Here is a 26,671-nt window from a genome sequence, read left to right on the forward strand (position 1 = left end):
AATATCTATTAAAACTTATATTATATTCTTATTATAAATCGCGTAGAGGATATAGAATTAAATAAATAATATTTTAATATCTCGAATTTTTATAATATTAATAATTAAGATAAGTAGAATAGCTAATATTAATATCTTAAAGTAAAAATTAAATAAAGCGCTATAATCCTTTTTATTAAAATTAAAAAAATCAATTATATATAAGATTATTATAAATTTACTATATATAATATTATTAAAATAAAACTTAATAAAAATAACTTAGATTTATATTAAATTCTATAAAAAATAATCGATAAATTAGATAATATATTCGAAATATATAATAAAATTATTAAATTAAATATTAAGATATTTAAATTTAAATTTGATATAGAAGTAATAGATAAAAAGAAATCGTTTAAGAATTTCTACGCACGATTCTCTATAGCTATCGCTTTCTTAGAATTTACTAATATTTATAAAATATTTAATTTAAAATAATTAATCTTTATATATCTAAGATATCGAATTTTAGAATAGTCTTATAATATTTTTTAATAATTAATTATTTTTAGAGTTAGAGTTAAAAGATTTTATTTCTTTAAATAATTAGTATAATACTTTCTTTACTAGAAGAAATAATAATATTACTATTCAAAATTTCTATATATAAGAATATAAGTATCTTAAATTATTAATAAATAGAATTTAAAAAGAAGATAGATATTTTAAATATCTAAAGATTAAATATTATTCTAGTAATAATAGTACTCTATATAAAAATATAAATTTATTAATAAAAGAATAAATTAATATAATTCTAAAAGTCGTTAACGTAGAGAAGAACATTCTCGTCGAACTATTATAAAAATTAGAAAATTAAATATTCTTAATTAAGTCGTTATTAGAGATCTAAAAACTTTATATATAAGAATTAAAGAGTTAAAAAGAGAAAGAATACTTACTTTTATCTTTCTATTCACTTATACTATCGCTATTAAAGTCTCTTTATAAAATTAATATTAATTAAATTTTTATAGAAAAATTATTATACTAAGAGATTAGATTAAGATTAATTATCTTTTTAATATCGAAGCTTTAATATTAAACTTAATAAATATATCTTTTATTAAATTAAATAAGCTATCTAAAGTAGTATTAATATAATTCTATAAATTATTATTAGTTAATAATAAATCTACTTTTATATTTAATATTATATATATAGTCTTAATAAAACTCGCCTTAAAAGATTATATAGAAGAATTTTAATACTTAATTATCTTATTAAGACGATTTAATATTATTCTAGATATACTATAGCTAGAATAGTATAACTCTTATATATTCTTTAAATTTAGAATTATTATATTTAATTTAAATTAAATTATTATATATTTAACTATTTACTATAAAATAAATCTATTATTATTTAAAATAATAATAAATTTTTAAAAAAGAATTTAAATTATATAATAAAGATTATATTTAAAAAAAAGAATATAATAAAGATTTTTATTTATATTTTTAATAAGATACTTGAAAAATTAGAGAATTAAGTTATTACTATATAGCTCTAGAAGTTTAAAAAACTTTCTAATTCTATTAATAAGAAAGTAAAGTTTATTATTAATATCGCCGCTATTATAATAGAAGATTATAAAAAATTCTTTTATAAATTAAAAAAGAAACTCTTAACTATAGAATAACTACGGGAATAAATTCTTATAACATATTATAAATAATTAGATATTTAGAATTCTATTAAAACTAATAAACTTCTCTTTTATTACTCTATTAACTATAAAATAAATCTTAAAAAATAAGTTTAATTTTAATAATTAAAAAGGGTTTATAGACTCTTTAAAGATTAGATATTAATTATAAAAAAATATATTAATAAGATATTAAAAAAAGGCTATATTAGACTAAGTATTTTTTTATATATAGTATTTATTCTAATAGTAAAGAAACTTAATAGAGAACTTAGACTATACGTGAATTATAGAATTCTTAATATACTTACTATCTTTAATCGAAATACTCTTTTATTAATTAAAAAGACTCTTATTAAATTATACGCGGCGAGAATATATAATAAATTCGATATTATAGTTATCTTTAACGAAATTAAAGTAAAAAAGAATTATAAATAAAAAACTATATTTCTTATTTTAAATTGTCTATTCGAATATATAGTAATATCTTTTAGATTATATAATATCTCTATCACCTTTTAAATATTTATTAATAATACTTTACGCGAATACTTAAATATATTTTCTATTATCTATTTAGATAATATTCTTATTTATAATAATATTAAAGATAAGTATATTTAGTATATAGAAAAGATATTAAAGAAATTTTAATAAATTAATCTCTATCGTAATATTAATAAATATAACTTTTATATTATTAGAGTTTAATATCTAGAATTAATTATTATAATAAAAAGAGTAGAAATAAATATAAAGAAAATTAAGATTATTACTTAATAGAAGAAATCTAGATATATTAAAGATATATAAATATTTCTAAAATTTATTAATTTCTATAGAAAGTTTATTATAAGATATTTTAAAATGGTTATATTTCTAATAAATCTTACTTATACTTAATAGAAGAAAGACTTTATTTACTTATAGACTTAAGAGTACTCTAAATAATTTACTTCTAAAATATTTAAGAAAGCTTTTACTACTATTTCTATATTTACTTATTTCAATTTAAATAAAAAGATTTAATTAAAAATAAATATATCTAGTTTTATAATAATTATTATTCTATTATAAATAGATAAAGATAAAATACTTAGATTTATAATATTTCTCTTTAAAAGAGATATCTTATATAGAGTATAATTATAATATCTATAATAAGAAACTTATAGCTATAATATAGGTTTTTAAAAAATAATATCTTAAGCTAGCTAGTATCTCTATCGAGGATTTTATTAAAATTATTTTAGACTATAAGAATTTATAATATTTTTTATTTTTTAAATAATTTAATTTTCGCTAAATAAGATAGATAGAGTTTCTTTTCGAATTTAACTTTCGTATTATTTATCGCTTAGAGAAATAAAGTATTAAATTTAATAATCTTATCTAACGAGTAAGAGATTTATTTAAAAATAAGAATAATAATTATATTTATTATCGATATTATATAATTCTTAAAAATAATAATCTTAATAAAGATATTAAAAACGCTATATATTTTACTATTATACTTTTAGATAATATAAAAAAAAATATTATCTCTCTAGCTATAATATTATATAAATTTAGTAAATAAAATAATATTAATAGTAAGAAGTCTAATAAAGAATTATTATTAAAGATCTTAATAGAGACTTCTTAAGAGAAGTTCTTAAAAAAATTAAAAGACATCTCTATTATTAATATTTCTAAGTTATTATATTAAATAAAAAATGCTTATATAAGTATATACTATACTCTTATTAGCTTCTAGTTAAACTATAGCGACTAGTACTATCTCGCGTAATATTCTATAAAAACTATATATATAAATAGATTTTAAATAATAATTAGCTAGATTTTAAGACTTAGTAGTATATAGATAGCGATTTACTATATAGCTTAGTTTTAGAAAAACTTTTAAAATAGATAGTTTATATCTAATAAAAATTTATTAACTCTAAGCTATATAAAAACGTTAAAGATAATATAATATAGCGAGAATATAGATCGAGTATATTTCGATATATAAGCGATATAAGTTAAACTTTTAACGATTAAATAATTAAATCTTATTATCGATTAGATTAACGTCTCTCGCGAAGATAGCGATCTCTCTACGAAAGAAGTATTCTAAGTAGTAATTCGAGTAATTAAATATATATAGAGTATTACGTAATATAGCGATAATATATTATCTTATAAAGGTTTTATCTAGATTAAATAGCGGCGATAATTTACTAATAGAAAAGCGAGTAAATAAGTTTTATAGCGAATAAATAGAATAGGCGTTATTATTTATAGCGGTAATAAATAGCGTAATCTCTCTTTTAAATAGATTCGTCTTTAAGAATAATAGTAATAGCTTTATATAGTGGCTATATAGCGTAACTAAACGTCTTATAATATATTATTATTCGAAGTTACTATTCTCGAATTTAATTTAAAACTATATAAATTCGCTTATATAAAGAAATATAGTAAATACAAGTAAAGGCCCATGAATTAAATTTATGAAGTTGGATTTTTTTAAGTTAAATCGAATTTTAGCTCTAGTTCTAAGTTAAATCGAACTCTAATCGCTTACTATACGTTTTTAACCTATATATAAATATATATATATAGAGAAAGACGCGCTAAGGCCTAATTAGGAAGGTATATTAAGTATAGAAAATTAATTTATAATAATTATCTATAAAAAATAGAGAAAGACTATATTCTTATAATAAGAAGTATCGAAATATCGAAAAGAAATAAAGATAATATATTAATTAGTAATATAAATTCTACATTATCTTCTATTATAGTAAAATCTTTCGAATAATAAAATAGCTATTAAAGTAAAATATCGAACGATTTTAATTCGTTTAAATATATATCGTTCGATATTTCTTCTATAGAGGCCTAATTAACTATAATCGTTATAATAAATTCTTCTCTTATAACGTTATTATAGTAATATACTATATTAATATAATAGAAATAATAAATTAAATTATAATAGTATTCTTCGCTTACTAAGTAATAATTTAATATAAAATCGTAAAGAGTATATAACGTAGAATCTTAAAGAGCTAAGTCGTATTTTTAATACTAAGAATCTTATTACCGCTTAATTTCTTCGTAATATTCTCCGTATTCGCTTATTATATTAACTTCTCTTATATCAATTAAGTAGATTAATATAAGATCGTAGAGAGTAAATCTATTATATTACTACTATTAATAACTATCTTCGTAATATTCTTCGTAATATTCTTCGTAATATTCTTCGTATTCGTCTATTATAAATTCTTCTCTTATTTAACTAAGTACGAGGATATCGAGAATAAATATATTTATATTAATGAAATTAGTAGAATTAATAGAATTAATAGAATAATAAAAGAAGAATAATTATATAAATAGATAAAAGGATTATTATTTAATCTCGAACGCGTTTAATATAACTATAATATTTAAATATTAATTTAATTTATTTATCGCTAGCTTAAAAGAAGTATATAGAAAAGAATATATTCGTTCGAGCTCTTTTTAAGAATCTTTTAATATATTTATAAGTAGTAGTAAATAGCTATTAAACTCGCTTATAATCTCGATTATTAGTAATAGCGAATTCGTTAAAAGATAACTTAAGAGCGTTAGTAAAGACTCTAAGAGGCGAAAAAAAGAGATATATATATTTAAAATATTAAGTAACCTTTAGATAAGGGGTATCGAAAACGATTATATTTATATTAATAGAATTAATAGAATTAATAGATTAATAAAAGAATAATAGTTATATAAATAGATAAAAGGATAACTATTTAATCTCGAACGCGTCTAGTATAATTACTATAACTATTATATTTAAATATCTATTTAATTCACTAATAGTAGATTAAACTTTATAATTTTTATAGCGTTAGAAAGCGTAAAGCGAGCTTTATAATTTAAGAAATTATAAAATAACTATATATATCGTAAGCTAAGTACTTTAAAGTATAAAACTTCTATATATAAATTTTTAATAAGAAAGTTAAGAGAATTATTTAGTCGATTTAATTAAAGGATATAGCGAACTCGAATTTATAATTAACTATATATATAAATTTAAGATTTTTAAGCTTAGTTTTATCTTATTCTATTATATATACTAATAAGATAAAAGAAAGTATATAAGATAGCTTTCTTTAGAGAAGTTTTATTAAATTAAATAAGAATATAAAGTAGTAAATCTCGCGTAATTAGACGATATTCTTTAATATCGATCTCGTTATATAGTTTATAAATATCGGCGATTACTCGCTATAATAGTAGATAGTAAAAGATCTCGAGATTCTCGAATTCTATATCTACGTAGGCTAAATAAACGTCTATAAGATAGATCTTAATAGATTTAATCTAAATATAATAATTAATTAGATATACTATTTAATCGATAAGTAATTAAATAGTAATAAGAAATATAATAGTTTTTAATAAGATATAAAATTTAATATAGAAGGTCTTCGCTATTTAATAGCTATTTTTAATTTTATTAATTAGACTTTACTAGAGATATCTCGCAATATTACGATTTAGAGAAGTCTTCTTATATTATAATTTAGATAAATCGCGACTTAATAATTTCTATATAGACTTAAAGCGTTTAGCTATAAATATAAATTAGTAATTTTATTAAATTTAAAGCGAGAGAATAAGTCGACTAAAGTATTCTACTTAATAGAAATTTAAATTATATTATAAATAATATCGTATCGAGCGAATAGTATAACTATTTATCTAAGCGATACTATAGCCGGCCCGCGTATAGAATTACTATTAATATTCTTAATAACGATATTATTATTATAGTAGAGTATAAGATATAATTAATATAAATAAGATAGTTATTTATAAATAATTATAAAAACGATAAGTATTTTTTTAAATTAGATATTCTTCTTATAATAGCGAGTAGCGAAGTATATATTAAACGTATCGTCTAGTTTAAAATAAATAACGATATTCTCGAGAATATACCCTCTTATTTTATACTTATTAAAAGTATTTATTTATATAAAATAGTAGTAATATATAACTATACGATAAAGTAGTTATATCTTATTTTATCTAGATAGAAAGATATTTTACTAGCGTAGATTCGTTATAATTATAATAATAATATAGTAATATTCTTATTTTTTAAATAGTATAAAGTAGAGCCTTCTTAGAAAAGTTTTATTAGAAATTATTACTTTAACGAAGAAGGATAATAGATTTATCGCTAACTTAAGCTTGTTATAAAAAATACTCCGCCTATTTAAAAGAGCTTTTATCGACTTTCTTATTTATTCTAGCTTATTAAAAGAGAGCCTAATCTTTATCTTCTTACTATCGAATTAAATTTCTAAAAATTCGATAAAAGTACCTTTCTTATTCTTAATATAATTTATCTTTAGATTATAATTATTATAGATAATATTAAAGTTATTATTAAATTAACTTATATCGTCGTTAGACGAAAGAATAGCGAAGAAGTTATCTAGATAGTAGAAAACGATACTCTAGAATAGAATAATAATAAGTATTTAATAAAGGACCTTAGCGAATAGATTAAAAATAAAGAATACGATATATAAGTTAAATAATAAGAATCTATCGATATAATAGAAGCTATTTTAAAAGAAATCTAATAGCTAAAAGTTCGATTCGACTATAGAGATATATCTAAATATATTAACGAGGTCTCGCTTAATTATAATTATATTCTTACTCTAGACGAGTAAAGTATCGATAATATTATTTAATATAATATACTCGAGTACTCTATAAATCTCGTAAATATAATAATTAATGAATTATAATCGTAAAAAGAAAAGATTATAAATTCTTCTTTAATCGTTATTATACTTCGGGATAAGATCTAATAAAAACGAAATAAAGTATTTTAAGAATTCTATATCTAATCGTATTAGACGATTATTCTCTTTCTACTTTTAAAGATCTTTAAATAGTATTTCGAGTATTATAGTAATATTAGAATAGAATTTATTTAATAATAATTAACTAAGATCTTAATAGTCTATTTTAACGTCGTAGACGATAATTATAAGTAAGATATTAGCGAATATCTAATCGAGATAATTCTTAAGTTATTTCTTTTAGTCGTCTTTCTTTAATAGATTATATCTTTTTAGTATAGACTTACTTAGCGAGATAAGTATATATAAAAATAACTCGACTATTAATTTAAAACCCCTCGATATTAGTTATAGTTAAGAGATAAAAGAGAGTCTTATATCTAGCGAAGTAGTATTAGCGAAGATTTTATTAATATAGTTAATAGAAGAATATAATTAGCGATAGTCTCGAGGATTATAGAATTTATTATAATTAAATCGATTATAATAAAACGATTAAGAGTTTTAGATATTTTAATAAGAAGATATAAAAGTAATATTATAATATATCTGGGGTAAAGTCTAACTCGGGCGTAGATTATATAATAAGTAAACTTCTAGTTAAATAGATAGAGGTCGCTATTTTAAGACTCGATTTTCTAAGTAATTATCGAATATTCGCTATATATAGATATTATCTTAATAAAGCTAAATTCTATTATAGACGAAGATCTTATAAAAATAGTATATTAATTAAAAGATATAGATAGTTAATAGATTAGAAATATAGTAGCGATAATTCGATAGGACTTTTTAAAAAGATAAAGCGATTATTTTATAGATAAAGAAATATATAATTTAATTATAAACCTCGAAGTATCGAAGAAGCTTCTTAAGTTTCTTAGTCTTTTTATTATCGTTAGCGATACGATTAATAAAGCTATTAAATAGCTTATTAAGATATTTAATATTAAATATCTTATAATAGATTTATTTAATATATTTTAAATTTATTACTTTAAAATAAAGAAGAAGAGAGATTATTATAGAATTATTATCTTAATATAAAAAGAAGTAATATAATATTACTTTCGTCTTAGATAGTATTAGCGTTCTCTACTATAGTAGAATTAAAGTTAATTATAGAGTCTAGAGAGATATAGATAATAATTAAAGAGATAGAGTAAAGAGAAATAACTAATAGATTAATAATATAGAAGCTTAGAGTATAGATTAATATATAATAAAGATAATCGACTAGCGACGAGTATAGATCTCATTAACCTTATTCTATATATATATAAATTTATCTCGATCTTAAAGTATACTATTTTCATCGATTTATTCCCATTTAAGTTTCTAATAAATTAATTATAATTAAGCGATATAAAAATTAGAGATTAAGTTTAATAAGGTAAGTAATTCTATTAAAGAATTTAACTAGCGAATAAAAGATATAGTAAGAATAGAGAAGAGTAAGAATTCATTAGAGGGCTCTCTTATAAATTTAATAGATGATTTTTATAAAGGTGATAATCTAGTAGCGATAGCTTAATATATAGCTATGGCTTTTACGATAGACTTACGAGAACGCTTAAGGGCTATTAATAGTGGCTGAATAGCAATAGTATAAGTAGAAAAATAATCTGTTTTCCAAATAAGAAATTGCTTTCGTCTGATGTCAGGAAGGAGAAAAGTCCAAAAAAATCTCTTCTTGCGACGAGAGGAACAAGAATGAGGAGCAAGAAACGGGGGGACACGGCCTATTCAAGGCTCTTCCAACATGGCAATCTCGGCTATCCTGCCATAAGTGTGCTGTGCCCTCACTAGCCCCCAGTCAAGCTGTGGCGAAAAGTCTTTTCGTTATCTTGCCATGATACATAACTAACCTCGCCTTTCCACTCCGACCGCGAAACATTTATGAGGACCTGACTCGCACACTTCACAGGGTCTTGCGAAACAAACCATGCATCTATCTCTCACCCCTTCTCTATCTTCCCCCGTCTCCATCGTGTCTCCACACCTAGAGCAGTACCCTAGCCACCAACCCTTGTTGAGGAAATATTCCACGACTTGCCTCCGATGGGTCAGACTACCCAGACCAAAGACTTTATTCCTCATTTCTTCCTCCGACATCATTACGGTATCCATTACCGGAAGCCAGCGCGTGTAATGCGGTCCTGCATTCGCGGACATCACCGCTGAATCATCTACAGCACTTTCGCCACGACGTAACCAGATAAGGCTGTGAAGTCCCCAGATCGATGTCGCTTTTAAGCCAAAGCTCATGAGGATTGTGCGTAACGTTTGGCCGATACGAATCGAACGTTGAGGCCAGTCTTGCTGTTGCGCCAAAGCAATGATACCCCAAGATTGAAGTAGGATTTCCGGAGGCGCTATTTCTGTAAAACGCTTCTGCCACATGACTACCACGTCGACTTGCTCTTCCGCAGTGATTTTTCTCAATATGCCGACGTTGACGCCTTTCCAATCAATCGCAATGCCGTTCGTGCGAATGCCTTTGCCAAATAATATGAAGTCTGGGCGTCCGTGTCGTTCGTATTCGGGTAATTGATGCGCAAACGGGGCACCGCATCTGATGGCGGTCATAGCCTCATCGACTATAAGGATCATACGATGCTTCCGACACGCTTGCACGGTCATCTCCCATTGCTCTGCGGTCATGACGCACCCGTCCCTTGCTCGAACAATTTCGACAAGCAATGCAACACAGTGCTTGGCTTTGGCGCGTTTGACCTGCTGGTCGATCTCTCCGGAGCCCATACGAACCACAACTGGCTTTGTGCCACACGCTACAGTGGATGACCAGGGGCATGGCGCATTGTATGCCAACGGCCCAAAGCCCGTGCCATAGGAACCTTCCATGATTGCAAGGTTGGGACTCCGGGTTTGTTCCTTTCTGAGCTTGAAAGCGTCATACGCCGACTTCTCCGAGTCTTCCGGAGAGATGTTGTTCTTCAGATGTTGGATCAGGCTTGTTATGAGAAGAGGATTGGCTGCGTCACTGACATGGCCGTGCAAAGTGATGGGGTCTGCGCCAAAGAAGTTGGAGAAGGCCTCGCGGTAATGGTCGCGAATGTCGCGCAGCTCGTTATAGATCAGGGTTGGAGTCCCAACGAACGTGCGCCAATACTCCGTGAGTGGCTTATTGATCTTATCTCGAAAGCAATTTTGACGCGTGAGCAGTAGGCCGTAATGCTGATTGAAGTCTAGGTCGGGATAGTCTTCAGGACATACTTCGCGGTGGAGGTGGTGAATGGTCCGATCTTGAGTGAGAAGTTGGTTGTGCTTCTCTTGATAGTGTTTATACACTGCCTCGGATGAACTTTGAGAGACGTCTTTATGGCAAATGAGGCACTCCCCAAAATGTCGAGGTTTGCCGGTTAGGTCATTGCCTAGGCAAAGACTGCAGTGTTTAGAGAATAGGCCTTGACCTGGTCTGTTGGATTTGTGGAATTCGTTGCGGCCTACACCACACTGCGGGCAATGCGAAGTGGCGGTATGTTGATTGGACCGTTTTCTCGCTTTGCCGTCAGTCACATCCATAATGGAAAGGCGGTTGCAAGAAACATGAAACGAAGTAACGATGGGCGGATTCCTCTGGTTGAGTGAGTGGGCAATTGTTGCCAAGGTGAAGGTTTCTCCTTGGCAGTTGTCGCCAATAGTTGCCAAGGACGATATCTCTCCTTGGCGGAAACTAAATCACTCTGCTAATCGTATCTACTCGTTTCCACCCTCATTTACACGTTACCCCTATTTGCACGATCTTAAATCCGATAAATTCGATATAGATACTCGTATTCACTAGGATTTACAATCTACTAGAATTTGTAATCTTTAAAATCTAATTCTTATTAGTATATTAATATATATAAAAGAACAGTAAAGGCCTATAAATTAAATTTATGAAGTTGGATTTTTCTAAGTTAAATCGAATTTTAGCTCTAGCCCTAAGTTAAATCGAACTCTAATCGCTTACTATACGTTTTTAATCTACTTTCATTATTATAAAATTAATTTAATCTATATAGTATATAGATATATATATACGAAGAGAGGCGCGCTAAGGCCTAATTAGGAAGGTATAATAATTGCCTATAAAAAATAGAGAAAGGTTATATTCTTATAGTAAGAAGTATCGAAATATCGAAAAGAAATAGAGACAACGTGCTAATTAGTGGTGTGAATCCCACAATATCTTCTACCGCAGTAAAATTTTTCGAATAATAAAATAGCTGTAGACATCGGACGGTTTCAATTCATTTAAATATACATCGTTCCGGAGTGATGATTTAATGTGAAACCGTGGAGAGCATATAACGTGGGATCTTGAAGAGCTAAGCCGTGTTCTTAACGATGGTAGCCTTATTACCGCTTGATTTCTCCGTAGTATTCTCCGCATTTACCTATTATAGTTCCTTCTCTTACTCCTTAATATAGTAGAGATGATAGGCTAAATTATAGTAGTGTTCTTCGCTTACTGAGTAATGATTTAATATGAAACCGTGAAGAGTATATAACGTGGGATCTTGAAGAGCTGAGCTGTGTTCTTAGTGCTGAGGGCCTTATTGCCGCTTGATTTCTCCGCAGTATTCTCCATAGTGTTCTCCGTAGTATTCTCCGCATTTATCTATTATAGTTCCTCCTCTTACTTCTTAATATAGTGGGAATAATAGGCTAAGTTATAGTAGTATTCTCCGCTTACTAAGTGATGATTTGATGTGGAACCGTGGAGAGTATATAACGTGGGATCTTGGAGAGCTAAGCCGTGTTCTTGGTGCTGGGGGCCTTATTGCCGCTTGGTTTCTCCGCAGTGTTCTCCGCATTTGCCTATTATAGTTCCTCCTCTTACTTCTTAATGTAGTGGGGATGACAGGCTAAGTTGTAGTGGTGTTCTCCGCTTGCTGAGTAATGATTTGATGTGGAACCGTGGAGAGCATATAACGTGGGATCCTGGAGAGCTAAGCCGTGTTCTTAATGCTGAGAGCCTTGTTGCCGCTTAGTTTCTCCGCAATATTCTCCGCATTCGCCTACTATATTGACTTCTCTTACACTAAGTAAGTAGATTAATATAAGACCATAGAGAGTAGGCCTATTATATCACTGCTGCTAATAACTATCTCCGCAATATTCTCCGCAATATTCTCCGTATTCGCTTACTATATTAACTTCTCTTATACTAGCTAAGTAGATTAATATAAGATTATAAAGAGTAAGTCTATTATATTACTACTGCTAATAACTATCTTCGTAATATTCTTCGTAGTATTCTCCGTATTCGTCTATTATATTAATTTCTCTTATACTAGCTAAATAGATTAATATAAGATCGTAGAGAGTAGATCTATTATATTATTACTACTAATAACTATCTCCGTAATATTCTTTATAGTATTCTCCGTATTCGCCTATTATAGATTCTTCTCTTATTTAACTAAGTGCGAGGGTATCGAGGGTAAATATATTTATATTAATGAAATTAATAGAATTAATAGAATAATAGAAGAAGAATAGTTATATAAATAGATGAAAGAATTATTATTTAATCTCGAACGCGTTTAATATAACTATAATATTTAAATATTAATTTAATTTATCTATCGCTAACTTAAGAGAAGTATATAGAGAAGAATATATTCGTTTAGACTCTTTTTAAGAGTTTTCTAATTCGTTTATAAGTAGTAGTAGATAGCTATTAAGCTTACTTACGACCTCAATTACTAGTAATAATAAATTCGTTAAGAGATAGTCTAGAGACGTTAGTAGAAGCTCTAAGAGGCGAATAAAGAGAGTATATATACTTAAATCGAACGCGTTTAGTATAATTATAATATTTAAATATTAGTTTAACTCATCTATCGCTAACTTAAGAGGAGTATATAGGGGAGAACGTATTCGTTTAGACTCTTTTTAAGGGTCTTCTAACGCGTTTATAAGTAGTAAGTTAGTAGGTAGCGATTATCAGCAGTAGCGGATTCGCCGAGAGATGATCTAGAGGCGTTAGTAGAGGCTTTAAGAGGCGGATAAAAGGAGTATATATATCTAAGACGTTAAGTAACCTTTCCGCGAGGGGTATCGAGAACGATTATATTTATATTAATAAAATTAATAGAATTAATAGAATAATAAAAGAAGAATAGTTATATAAATAGGTGGAAGGATTATTATTATTCGATCTCGAACGCGTCTAATATAACTATTATAATTATTATATTTAAATATTTATTTAATTTACTAATAGTAGATTAAACTTTATTATTTTTATAGCGTTAGAAAGCGTAAAGCGAGTTTTATAATTTAAGGAATTATAAAGTAACTATATATATCGTAAGCTGAGTACTTTAAAGTGTAAAACTTCTATATATAAATTTTTAATAAGAAAGACGCGGAAGGGCTATCGGGCTAACTTAGCCGATCTAATTAAAAAGCGTATAGAACTTAAATTAATAATTAACTATATATATAAATTCAAGATTTTTAAGCTTAGCTCTATCTTATTCTTTTATATATACTAATAAAAGAACGAGTAAAGACTTATAAATTAAATTTATATTTTTTTTTAATTAGAAGTATCGAGTAAATAGATAAGTAATCTTTAATAAGCGAACTTTAGTAAGCGATATTTAAATTCCTTACACTTTAATAATTATAGAACTTTTTTTTCGAAATCTCTTTAAATCTACTTAATATACGTTCTAATTCTAATATTCGTATTATTAATAATTTTCTTTTTTCGAAATCTCTTTAAATATACTTAATGTACGTTCTAGTTCTAATATTTCGTATTCGTATTTTTTCGAAATCTCTTCAAACGTACTTAATGTACGTTCGGGTACTAATATTTCGTATTCGTATTTTTTCGAAATCTCTTCAAACGTACTTGATGTACGTTCGGGTACTGATATTTCGTATTCGTATTTTTTCGAAATCTCTTCAAACGTACTTGATGTACGTTCGGGTGCTGATATTTCGTATTCGTATTTTTTCGAAATCTCTTCAAACGTACTTGATGTACGTTCGGGTGCTGATATTTCGTATTCGTATTTTTTCGAAATCCCTTCAAACGTACTTGATGTACGTTCTATTTCTAATCTTCGTATTATTAATAATCTTTTTTTCAAATTATAGTGTTAGTAACTCAGCTAAAAAGCTGATTTCGAGAGTGTCTGCGCTTGATAGTTAGATACCTCTATTTGAATCTAAATATCTACTCGCAGAGCCTCTATAGGGCTTTATAGGGCTATCGTAGAGCCTTCGTAAAGGCTACTACTAATATATAGACCGCAGTTTATACTTTCTAAATATAAAAAAATCTTAAAATGTAATCTTATAATTCTCTAAAAATAAGATATTTAAATATTATTTATTAAGAATCGCTTATTAAATTTACTCGATAGCTTAAATTTAAAAAAAAATTATAAATTTATTTTATAGATTTACTCGTTATAGAATAAAAGAATTAATAAAATAGCGAAGAGAGAATTAGTTAATTAGATATTTAGCTTTTTTTTATAAGATCGAGATTTTAATAATAATAGAATTCTAGAATAATTAAAAAAGAATTAAAGAATAAATAGATAATTATACTTCGTAATTATTAATAGAAAAAATATTAAAAAGGAAGAATATAGAAAAAGCGATAAGCTATATATTTCTTTAAATATTATTTACTTTTAATAATATAGTATTAAATATTAATTAGCTAAATCGTTTTTTCGAGTTTTAAATTTTATTTAAATAGATTTAGATTTAATTAGCTTTTAAACGTATAGTTTTTAAATCGATTTCGCTTTAATTAAAGACTTTATAAGCGCTAATTAAAAAGCTTACTTTTTTATTACTTAAAAATATAAATTATAAATTAAAAATTAAAAAGAAAATTAAAATATTTTAATAGAAAAAAGAAAATTTATATTAATAATAAGTTTTTTAAAAATTTAATTAACTTTAAATTAATTTAGATTTAATTAATAAAAAGTTAATTTAAATTAATTATTTTCATTTTTATTTTTAAAATTTATAGAATTTTAATTAATTTTATAATTTTTTAGCGAGAGAGATTAATATATTTAAATTAAGAATAAAATACGCTATATAATAAGATAAAAAATCTTAATAAGATTTTAAAAAGAGGTTAAGATAGAGATAAGATTTTAAATTAAGATTTTAAGTTTTTTTAAAATCTCGATTTTATCTTAATCTAGAATTATAATTTTAAAATTTATTTTAATAAATTTAATAAATTTTAAATATCTCTAAATAGAATATAGAATATAATATTATAATTTAAATTAGAGTATAAGATATAGATACTTAATAAGATACTTAAAAGATATATAAAATTATATTTAAAAGAATATTATAGAAATATTATAAAATAATAAATTTAATTAAATTTAATTAATAAATTTTATAAAAATAATAATTTTAAGCTAATCTAATTAATAGACTTAACGAAAATAATAGAAATACTTCGTTATATCGATAAAAAAATCTTATTTTAATCTTATCTTACTTCGTTAAAATCTCGCTCTAAAGCGAAATAGTATTAGATATCTAAAATCTCGCTTTCTTTTTCTTTTTATATAGCGTAGAATAAAGCGAAATAGTTTTAAAATATATTTAATTATTATTACTTAATTATTTAAATTTATATTAAAAGATATTCTAAATAAAGTAAATAAGTTTTTAATAAGTAATATTTAAATTTCTTCTCTTTAAATAATTATAAGACTAAATTTAAAAAAATTACTTTTATTTAAAAGCGTAAATTACGCTTTATAGTTTTAAAAAATAATTAAAAAACTTTAATAGAAAAAGAGAAAGTTATATTAATAATAAGTTTCTAAAAAGTTAATTAATTTTAAATTAACTTAGATTTAATTAATAAGAAATTAATTTTTTTATCTATTATAATTTTTTTATATTAATTTATTTAATTTTTATTAATTTTACGATTTATACGATCTTAAATCCGATAAATTCAATATAGATACTCGTATTTACTAGAATTTGCAATCTATTAGAATTTATAATCTTTAAAATCTAATTCTTATTAATATATATAAAAGAATAAGATAGAGTTAAATTTAAAAATCTTAAATTTATATATATAGCTAATTATAAATTTAAGTTCGCTACGCTCTTTAATTAGATTAACTAAGTTAATCTATTTATTCTTTTATATCTTCTTATTAAATAAAGATATAATATACGTATATCTTCTTTTAATATATATATACCCCCTTTTAATATATATATACTTTCTTTTAATATATATATACTTATTTCCCCCCGCATTAAAATTCGATTAGCTTTCGCGCGGCCGCTAGCCGTATAGCTTTCTAGGGAATATTATCGAGACTCTTAATAATAGTAAAGTAAGTCTTTCTAGATCTCTTCTAATAAAGTTTAAAAGATTAGATAGTTTTAAATAATTGAATAGTACTAATTTAATTAATTTAATTAAAAGACGTAATAATCTTAAATTAATAATTAGCTATATATATAAATTTAAGATTTTCTAGTTTAGCCTTATCTTATTCTATTATATATACTAATATAAGAATATTATTTATAATAATATTCTAATTATAATTACTAACCGAAAAGATATGATATATTCTATGAAATATTTTATATCAAGTAATATTATATTATACCCGGGTATGATATAAATAGAGTCGAATATTATTTCATTTTTCTAATATGAATTCGGGATCTTAGCGGGATATCCCACGGTATGATATATCTGTGGGATCATACCATGATATGATATATGTATGGGATATCCCGGTTAAGATTTCTATATTTAGAAGTATAAGTAGCTATTCTAGTTATCATTCTGGCCAACGATGGCTACTACTATCATAGCTACCACTCTTATAACTGCCACTATTATAGCTGCCACTATTATGACTACCACTACCATGGCTGCCACTACCATAACTGCCACTACCATGACTACCTACCATGGCTATTACTACTATAGCTACCTACCATGGCTGCCACTACCATAGCTACCTATCATGGCTACCCCCTACCATGGCTACCCCTATCATAGCTACCTATCTAACCCTAACCTATGATAGTGACAGGTATGATAGTGGTGGCCATGATAGTAGTAGCTATGATAGTGGTAGCTATAATAGTAGTAGTTATGGTTGACTAGAATAATAACTAGAATAGCTACTTATACTTCTAAATATAGAAATCTCAGTCGAGATATCCCATACATATCCCATACCATGATATAATCCCACAGATATATCATACCGTGGGATATCCCGTCAAGATCCCATATCATATCAGATATGGGATTATGCAAATCTTAATAACCCATATTATATTAGAGTATGATATGGTAGATTAATATCCCATATTATATTATACCTTTCCGGCCAGTAATTATAATAAATCGATTTATAAAAATAATAAGATATATTTTTATATTTATTATAATCGATATCGCTTAGCTAGTAAAAGTATTTTATTTTAAAATAATATATAGCTATAATATATTAAATAATATTGCTAATAATAGAAGCTCTATATTTCTTAATAGCTTTTAATTTATTATTTATCTTTATTCTAAAATTAAGTAATATTTGAAATTATCTTTTATTTATAAATCGATAAATAGATTAAGCGATAAATTTAGATACTAAATTATTTTTTATATATATTTACTAATACTAAGTAAAATATTTATATAAAATAATTATTAATAATAAAGTTCGCTTATATAAATAACTAGTATTTCTCTATTGAAATAATATTATTTCTTCTAATATATAAATATTATTTCTTCTAATATATAAATATTATTCTAAAATTTATTAAAAGAGAGATATTCGCTATAAATAATAGAATAAAGAAGTTATAAATATTAAGAAATAAGATAGTAAAGTATTTTTATAGCGCTATTATAATTTAATTTAAGTATTATAATAAAATATATTAATTTTAAAATTATAAGATAAATAATTTAGTAATATTAGCGATTAAGAATCTAAAGTAAAAATATCTAAATAAGAACTTATTTTATAAAATTATAAAATTATTTTAAATTATAGATAAGATAGAAGCGTAAATATATTATCTACTTTATTCTTAATATATAGAATTTATAATATTTTTTATATATTATTATTTAAATTTTATTATAATCGCGATTATAATAATATAGCGAATATTTTTATATAAGCTTTTAAGCTTATTAATAATAATAAACTTTAGAAAATTTAAGAAATTATTAATAAGATTAAATATAAAAAAGATATTTAATATAAATTTAAATAAATAAATTAAGATAAAGAGTATAATTATTAATTATTAAATAATAAATTTATTAATATTAATAAGTTAATTTAAATTTATAAATAGATAAATAATAAATAATAAATAATAAATAATAAATAATAATAAGTCTTTTATTATTAAAATTTTTATTAAATTATATAAGTTAATAGTAAGTAAGTAAAGACGATAAAATAAGATATAAATATCGATTAAATTAGATATATTTCTAGATATTACTCATATTATATATATACTTCTTTATATTTATTACTATTAAAATAACGCTACGTAATAAAGCGAGAAACTTTAATGAAGTTTCGAGTGGAGTCGAGGTCGCGGTAAGGTTTCGGGTCGGGGTTTTAAGTTTCCTTAAAACCTCGACCTCGCCTCAACTCGGAGCGGGGTTTCGAAGTATACTCCGTTGACTCGATAAACTTTAAATATCCCTAAGCGACTCCTCTGAATTTTAATAAAATATATTAAAAATAGAATGAAATAGAGTATAGAATACGATATCGTAGTTTAAATTAGAGTATAAGATATAAGTACTTAGAAAGATACTTAGAATATATATTTATAAAGATATAACGAGAATATTATAAAAATAATAGTCTCGAGCTAATCTAATTAATAGGCTTAACGAGATAACGGGGTATCCCCGTTACTCCGATAGAAAAACTCTATCTCGACCCGACCCTACTTCGTTAAAACCTCGACTCGAAGCGAGATAATATTAGATATCTAAAACTTCGTCTTATCTCGCTTCGTTACGTAGAGTAATTAAAATATAAGTTAATTAAATAATTATATTATTTAATTATTTATTAAATTCTATTATAAAGAAAGTTTATTATATTAAAGTATATACTATTAATATAAATATATTTTTATTTAGAGTAATTATTAAAGAATTATCTAAGAATCTTATATTAGCGCTATTATTAAAAAAAGATTATTATTTAAATATTCTTCGCTATTTTAATATTAGATTATAAATTAAATTTATTAATCTAATTCTCTAATAAAAAGATAGTTAAAATATAGTCTTTAAGTTAATATTTATTAATATTCGCTATATATTAATAAAGACTCTTAAACTCTTTCTTTAATAACTTATTTATTTTCTATAACTTCGCTATATACTTATTTATTATTATAAATTAATATAAAAAATTTATAATTATAATAAAAGCAATTAAAGCTATTATTATTATATATCTTTATAATTTATATTATTAAATAATCTTCTTATTAAACTTAATTCGTTAATAAAATATTTATTAAAACTATCTAGCGCGATAATAATATTATATTAATTTACTTATTTGTTTTAAAGATATAAAAGGATTTTAATATAGCGGCTAATATTATATTTTTCGATCTTATAATTATTATAGAGAAAAGATTTATTTTAAATATATAAATCGTTATTTTAATAAAAGTAAGTTTTATATAATAAATTAAATATTAGAACTTATTAATAATTATATATATAAAGTAATAATAATAAGAATAATTAAGAATTAGTAATCGCGTCTATAAAGCGATTATATACTTACTATTAAAGTTATTATTATTATTAAAAAAGAATATTATAAAATTATTAATTTACGTATTAATATAATTAATAATAATAAGATATTTATAATAAAGAGAGGTAGATTATTAGTATAATGAGATATACTATATTTATATTAGTATTAATATTAATATTATAGTATTAAAATAAGTACTTATAAGAGAGATATTAGAAGTTATAAAGAATAAAAATAAATAATTTAAAAAGATTTGTTTATTTTTTTTATAGCGCTAATATTAGCGAGTAATATTTAATAATATAGATATTAATAACGCGTTTCGCTATTATCTATAAGATCGCGTTATCTAACTATTATTATTATTTTATTATTATTATTAATTAATAATTAAAAGCGTTATCGCGAACGCGTCGCTCTATTAATTACTTTCTTTAAATACTTATAATAAAGATCGTTTACTACGTTACTTCGCTATTAGCGTAATATATTATAAAAATAATATAATCTATAAAAAAACTCTTTTATCTTCTTTTACTTATTAATATTTTAGTATTTTATTATAAATTTCTAAATTAAATATTTATTCGCTATAGAAGCTATTAATTAGCGCTATAAAAATATTAATATTAAGCGTATTAATTTACTATAGATTATTATTAATTAATATTATAAAAGCGATATTATTCTTAAAGATAATATTAATATTATTATATAATATATTAATAACGCGTTTACGATATATAATAATTAATTCTATTATCTTATTAAAACGATATCGTAATAGATTAACTCTTTTCCCTTATTTTCTTAATAGATTTAAAGATTTTTTAATAAATATTTTATTTATTTAGACGTTTAGAAATTAGAGCTAAGAAGAGAAGATAATTATTAGATTTAATACTATTATAGATCTTAGTACTACTTATATTAAGGCGTCGATATTATATATTTTATATTAGAGTTTCTTTTAGAGTTTAATTTTAATAATATATCTTATATATTTAAGGGCTTAGCGAATATAAGTCTACTTTATATATCTCGAAGTTTTAATATTTCTTAGAGATTAATTCTATTATTAAATATACTATTAAATTTTATAATAACTCTACGTCTTTTATAGTTTATATTTACTAGCTAAGTACTAACAAACTACGTCTTTATAATAATCTTATTATCTAATAATTTAAAATTATTTAATCTTTTAAACTTTATTAAAAGAGATTTAAAAAAACTTATCTTACTATTATTAAAAGTCTTAGTAATATTTCTTAAAAAGTTATATATAAGATTTATATCTTATATTACTAGTAATCGCGCGAAAGCTAATTAAATTTAATAGAGATATATATATTAAAAGAGAGTATACGTATATTATATCTTATAATTAATAAACGTATATCTTCGATTTTTTAATTATAGAGATTATAGCTATTTAAGAGAGAGAGATAATATTACGAGTATATTTCTAATATATTACTTAGCTCTATCGTATAATATCTAAATAAGAATATCTTTAACTATATTATCAAGACTAAGACTTTTAATATATAGAAATTTTATAAAGATTTTAAAATCTAAAGAAAGAATTTTAATATTCTTTAAAATAAGATTTTTTAATATATAGAAGTATTAAATCGATAATTAAATCTTTTATAATATTAAGAAATAAAACTTAATATATTATATATACTTAATCTTAACTAGATATAAGATAAAAGATAAGAAGATAAGAAGAATAGATAGTACGATAGCCCTTAAGTGACTGTCGGCTAATACTCGGCTAGGCTAGAATCTCATGGAAGCTCCGGAGGCTTTACACCGTGACACGTAGGTACTAAAATAGTGAACTTAAAACTAAACGTATACCTCTGCGAGTTACACCTGTTCAGAATATACTTAACCCGTCCGAACTTGTTCTCACCTCGGCCGAGCTATAAGCCCACCATCCATCTATCGTACCATCTGCATCTTCCTCCGCTTTGTATCCTGTAATCCCGATAGACTTTGTTCATCATGTTTAAAGCAGCTGTTTCAGGGCTCGCCGCTATCCTCGAAAGAACTTCCTGGGTTCGAGAGCTGGCGGGCATCCTTCCCTTGTCTGCTCTGATTGAGTTCATCGACGTACCACAGAAGCTCCATATCCTCGAGCTCTCCGGTGCCGTGCCACTATGGAGCTGGCCGGTAACGCCGGCTGGCAGCCGCCTTCTACTATCCAACAACCATCTGCAACAAAGCTGCTGTCTGGATGCTTTTGGCAGCAGCGTGGGCTGGATTGGGTTAGACGGCCGCTTTGGAGATCAATATACGGTCATTAGCCCTGAGACTATTCGCCTCTGCCTCTCCTCAAAAAGACCTCGCACTATCGAGAATAGCCACAAAAACATGGCTGGAAAGAATTTGAGAGTTCAGAACCTCGAGATTGTCCACGTTTGCCGCCTGGAAGGACAAAAGCCGCGTGAACCATCAGAGTTCTGGTTATACCACCTCTTCTTGGATCCTTGGTGGATGTATTCGCGCGGTTACTTGGCGGTATCTGTATTTGGATGGATTGCGTTGCTTGGCACAATCATCATGAGCTGCATTTTACAGTGTTACCTGGCACTTGCTTTCCTCGTGATTGTCCCATTAACTGGTAGTGTCGTCCTTTTAATCCACGGAAGCAGACCCAGGGGACTACTCATAGAGCACAACAGCCCTTATAATCGCTTGATTGTCACGGCCGAGCACCTGAACGCAACGAATTGGATCGTCTTCTACGGAGAAAGCACCATTGTTAATTCGCTGCTCAATCGGGCACTAGAACTCCGAGGGCCAAAGATGCCTGGGGGGTATTTTGGTCTTCTACGGAAGTTCCTCAGGATCTCGATTCTGGGTCAGTGGGCCCTCGCACTCGGGGCAGCGTCGACAAAAGACTGGAACGCATATTTTATTTCCTTTTGGATCGCATTTTGCATCTTTTCGCATGCTTACTTGGTTCCCCCACGACTTGAAGCAAAAGACTGGATGAAAACCTGCGCGCATATCCAGCTGGAGCGATATCAGACTCAGCTCAGCTCGCGAAGAGCCTTGCTCAACACCATAATGGCGCTCAACCCAGACACGATCTACCGGGATGCAGACACACAGCAAGACGACCGGACGAATCTCTATGAAGGAGCCATGAAATGGATTGACCCGATCCTACAATCGGGTCCTAGCCGCAGTAGGTGGGAAGAAGCAACGCGAAAAGCAATGAACGAGGCAGAACGATTTTCAGCAGAGGAAATGACATCAGGAAATTTTCTAAGCGCGGAATGGAAGACTACTTGTATTCATCAAGGGAGGGAAGAATACTGGAGCGAATTCATTCCAGAAGGTATCTACATGGCGGCGAAGATTAAAGAGGACACAAAATTACCCGGACGAATGAAAACTGTTGCAGCGGCGTCATAGGATTGTTTGTCGCAATGTGGGAGCGATTTCACACAATTGCATTTATAGGCTGGGCAAGCCAGTAAACACGGTCTCCATGTCATTCTGGATCTTTCTTTCTTTTTCCCTCTCTCCCCTATAGCATCGACCTGGTCCATTACTTGTGTTATGATGAAACATGATTGAGTGACTACGAGCTGGCGAGTTTTTTGGTGCTTCCAGACTGATTGTCAGACGACTTCACTGGCTCTACACTGTTACTTCTTATATATTCTGAGGTGCTAGCTCGACAGTATATTTGCAACTGAGCACGTACCGAATTAACTGGCATATAAGATACTACCATATAGCCGAAGCGTCCATCTGATCATCGTTTAGAACCGTATTTTATATGTAAAGGGGCCTTATAACACTCTGGTATCGTATGTATGGGCCGAGGCGCTAGTCCATGGCCTTACTAAGCTCGCTGTCGCCAATCAGAGAGCTCGGAGAGACGCTCTTGTTAGATTGGTGGATCAGAAAATACCCCCGTAAGGGGATAATACCTGATTTGGGGGCGTAGTGTACCGTAAATGGCCTGTACCTACTCCGACTACTCATTATTCTACTTGCCTTGCTACTGTGAGGGTTTACTCAATAGATTCCCAATGGACTTGAATGGGTACTTCTGATTTTGACTCTGGGGACCACGGGGCCTAGTATAATTAAGTATTATTACTTAGTAACCACGCGGGTTCCAGAATTCGTCGTACACCTTAGTCAAAATTAGGCGCTAGGGTGTACGACGAGTTCTGGAACCCGCGTGGCAGCCTACTAAAGCCCCTATCTTACAGTCTAATTATGGCCTACATCTGAAAACCGTCATTTTAAACGATATTTTATATGCAAAGGGGCCTTATAACGATGTGGTCTTTTATATGACAATTAATTCGGTATTTCAACAGAAGTGATAGTCTGGCTGTGACGGAATTCAAAATGCATAGATTGATTGCCTCTGCTATTATGGCTTGGTATGCCGACGGATGATGGCCCGCATTCGTATCGCCAGGCAGCATAATCCGCGGGACATGTATACAGTTGGCTTTCTCGTACGGATGATCGCTGCACGGGCGAGGGCGAGATACAGTTGATAATGACATTACGACAACAACAAGACTAACCCCGAGACGACTGCGAAGTGCACCCCCATTATTCACGACGCCCTTCCTCCTCAGCTACTCAGCTCCTGCGATACGCGTGTTCATCTCAATTCCTCTCAGATCATCATCCTCCTCCTACAGAAGATACCGAGAAAGAGTTAGATACAAAATGTTACAGGTGCGCTCCAGGCGCCACAGCTTCTATGGATGAATGGACAACGTGGATTTATGTGCCTTGTATGAGTGGCTGCCAGGCTGGGTGTTGAGATTTGCTGCAGGACCTGTGTTGTAGCTACCCTTTATGGTAGCAATCAGGTGGCAAATAGGGGTATAAGTAGCCTTCGCTCAGCACTCTCATAGCTACCTAAAAAATCAGTCCTTCATACCATTTCCTACACTGAGCAGTGGGTATGGGTACTAAAATGCAGAAGTATGTCAGCGATACGGAAGGCACGGCTGCGGAAAAAGAAAAGCGTGACAGAAAACGGATCACGGTGGCAATGTTTACCTACATGAGGCTTTCAGCTTGCCTGGAGGTCTCGAGAGTGTGATGTTAGGGTGATCCCTCGTCGCTTCACTCGCTAAACCCGCTGAAGTCATCGGAGCCACTGGAGTCGCTGTCCATTTCTACGTCCCCGGTTGTGTCTAGGGTGGACTCGTTTAGTGATGATGGTTCAACATCAAGATGTCGAGGCGAGTTGACTGGGGCTTGCCGAGGCTTTTGAGGTGGTGGTGGTGGAGTTCCAGAAGAGGTAAAAGCCTCGTTTTGCCATTCTTTTTCGGCTTCCATCAAAGAATCTAGCAAACATTGCGCCGTTCCATGGGGTTCCTGCGGCTGGGAGCCAAATCTGACGTAACTCAGATATTGACTCCACTGATCTATTAGTTTAGGACGATAGACAGGACCGATGTAGGTACAGTCTAGGATAGGTTGGTCATCCCCTCTGTTTGAGATAGCGAAGGGTTGTATCAAGAGTACTAGTCGCCCGCCACCCTGTTCCCCTTCCATAAGAAGGCACCTTTCCCACTGCTGCGAAGCGACATGGACTTTCTGTCTGATGGATGTATGAAATGCGTACGACTGAATCACCGTAGTCTCTTGTTTCTTCAAAGTTCGCAGTCTACCCATACAACAGACAGAGCCTTCTTGGCAAACCTGACTTTCAGTGTATCCGGTCTTGATCTCATCTGAATGTTCGGCTGTCTGAGCGTAGAAAAGAGTAGACGGACACCAAGACCAGGGGCCACTTTCAGACTGAGTGGCATGACCATGTAAGAGAAACGTAAAATCGATATACTTGAACTTACTTAGTATATCACGAGTACTCTGTGCTTGCGAGGTCGAATCTTGTGATATTTCTAGGCCAGCAAGCAATTTTGCGATGAACATTTGGTCACGAGCATAAGTTGTCGCTCGTGTTCCTAAAACGTTGTAAAGATTTGCAAGTGTATCAACCTTGGTCTCTCGGTATCGCCTGAGAATGGAGGAGGCCACGTAGTGTCCCTGACGCGCTATAGATCTGTCTTGGGCTAAAATATCTTTGTCGAGGTCCTTGATCACAGGTGTAACGTCGTTATCGCCGTCTTTATAGAGTACCTTGACAGATTTGGACATTATCAACTCAAGTGCTGTCCAAGCACGTGTAAACCATGGAGATAGCAACAACGCAAGGCAAGGACTTCCGTCATCAGCCCATGGAAATTGTAAA

The 26,671-nt window shown here is 27.8% G+C and overlaps 2 protein-coding genes across 2 annotated transcripts; one reads left to right on the plus strand and one right to left on the minus strand.

Annotated features, from left to right (window-relative positions):
• Nucleotides 1–9,436: 9,436 nt before the first annotated feature.
• Nucleotides 9,437–11,119, minus strand: HO173_012926 (uncharacterized protein; the record flags this gene model as incomplete). The annotated part of the gene is made up of 1 exon (XM_037314756.1): nucleotides 9,437–11,119. One exon carries the CDS (start codon nucleotides 11,117–11,119, stop codon nucleotides 9,437–9,439), a length of 1,683 nt encoding a protein of 560 aa, XP_037158352.1.
• An 11,306-nt stretch (nucleotides 11,120–22,425) lies between these two features.
• Nucleotides 22,426–23,844, plus strand: HO173_012927 (uncharacterized protein; the record flags this gene model as incomplete). Its single annotated transcript, XM_037314757.1, has 1 exon — nucleotides 22,426–23,844. The coding sequence occupies one exon, from the start codon at nucleotides 22,426–22,428 to the stop codon at nucleotides 23,842–23,844; it is 1,419 nt and encodes a 472-aa protein (XP_037158353.1).
• Between the last annotated feature and the right edge of the window lie 2,827 nt (nucleotides 23,845–26,671).

This window comes from Letharia columbiana, assembly GCF_014066305.1.
Source record: "Letharia columbiana isolate WasteWater2 chromosome Unknown xfSc0000004_s0, whole genome shotgun sequence".
Taxonomy (NCBI): domain Eukaryota; kingdom Fungi; phylum Ascomycota; class Lecanoromycetes; order Lecanorales; family Parmeliaceae; genus Letharia; species Letharia columbiana.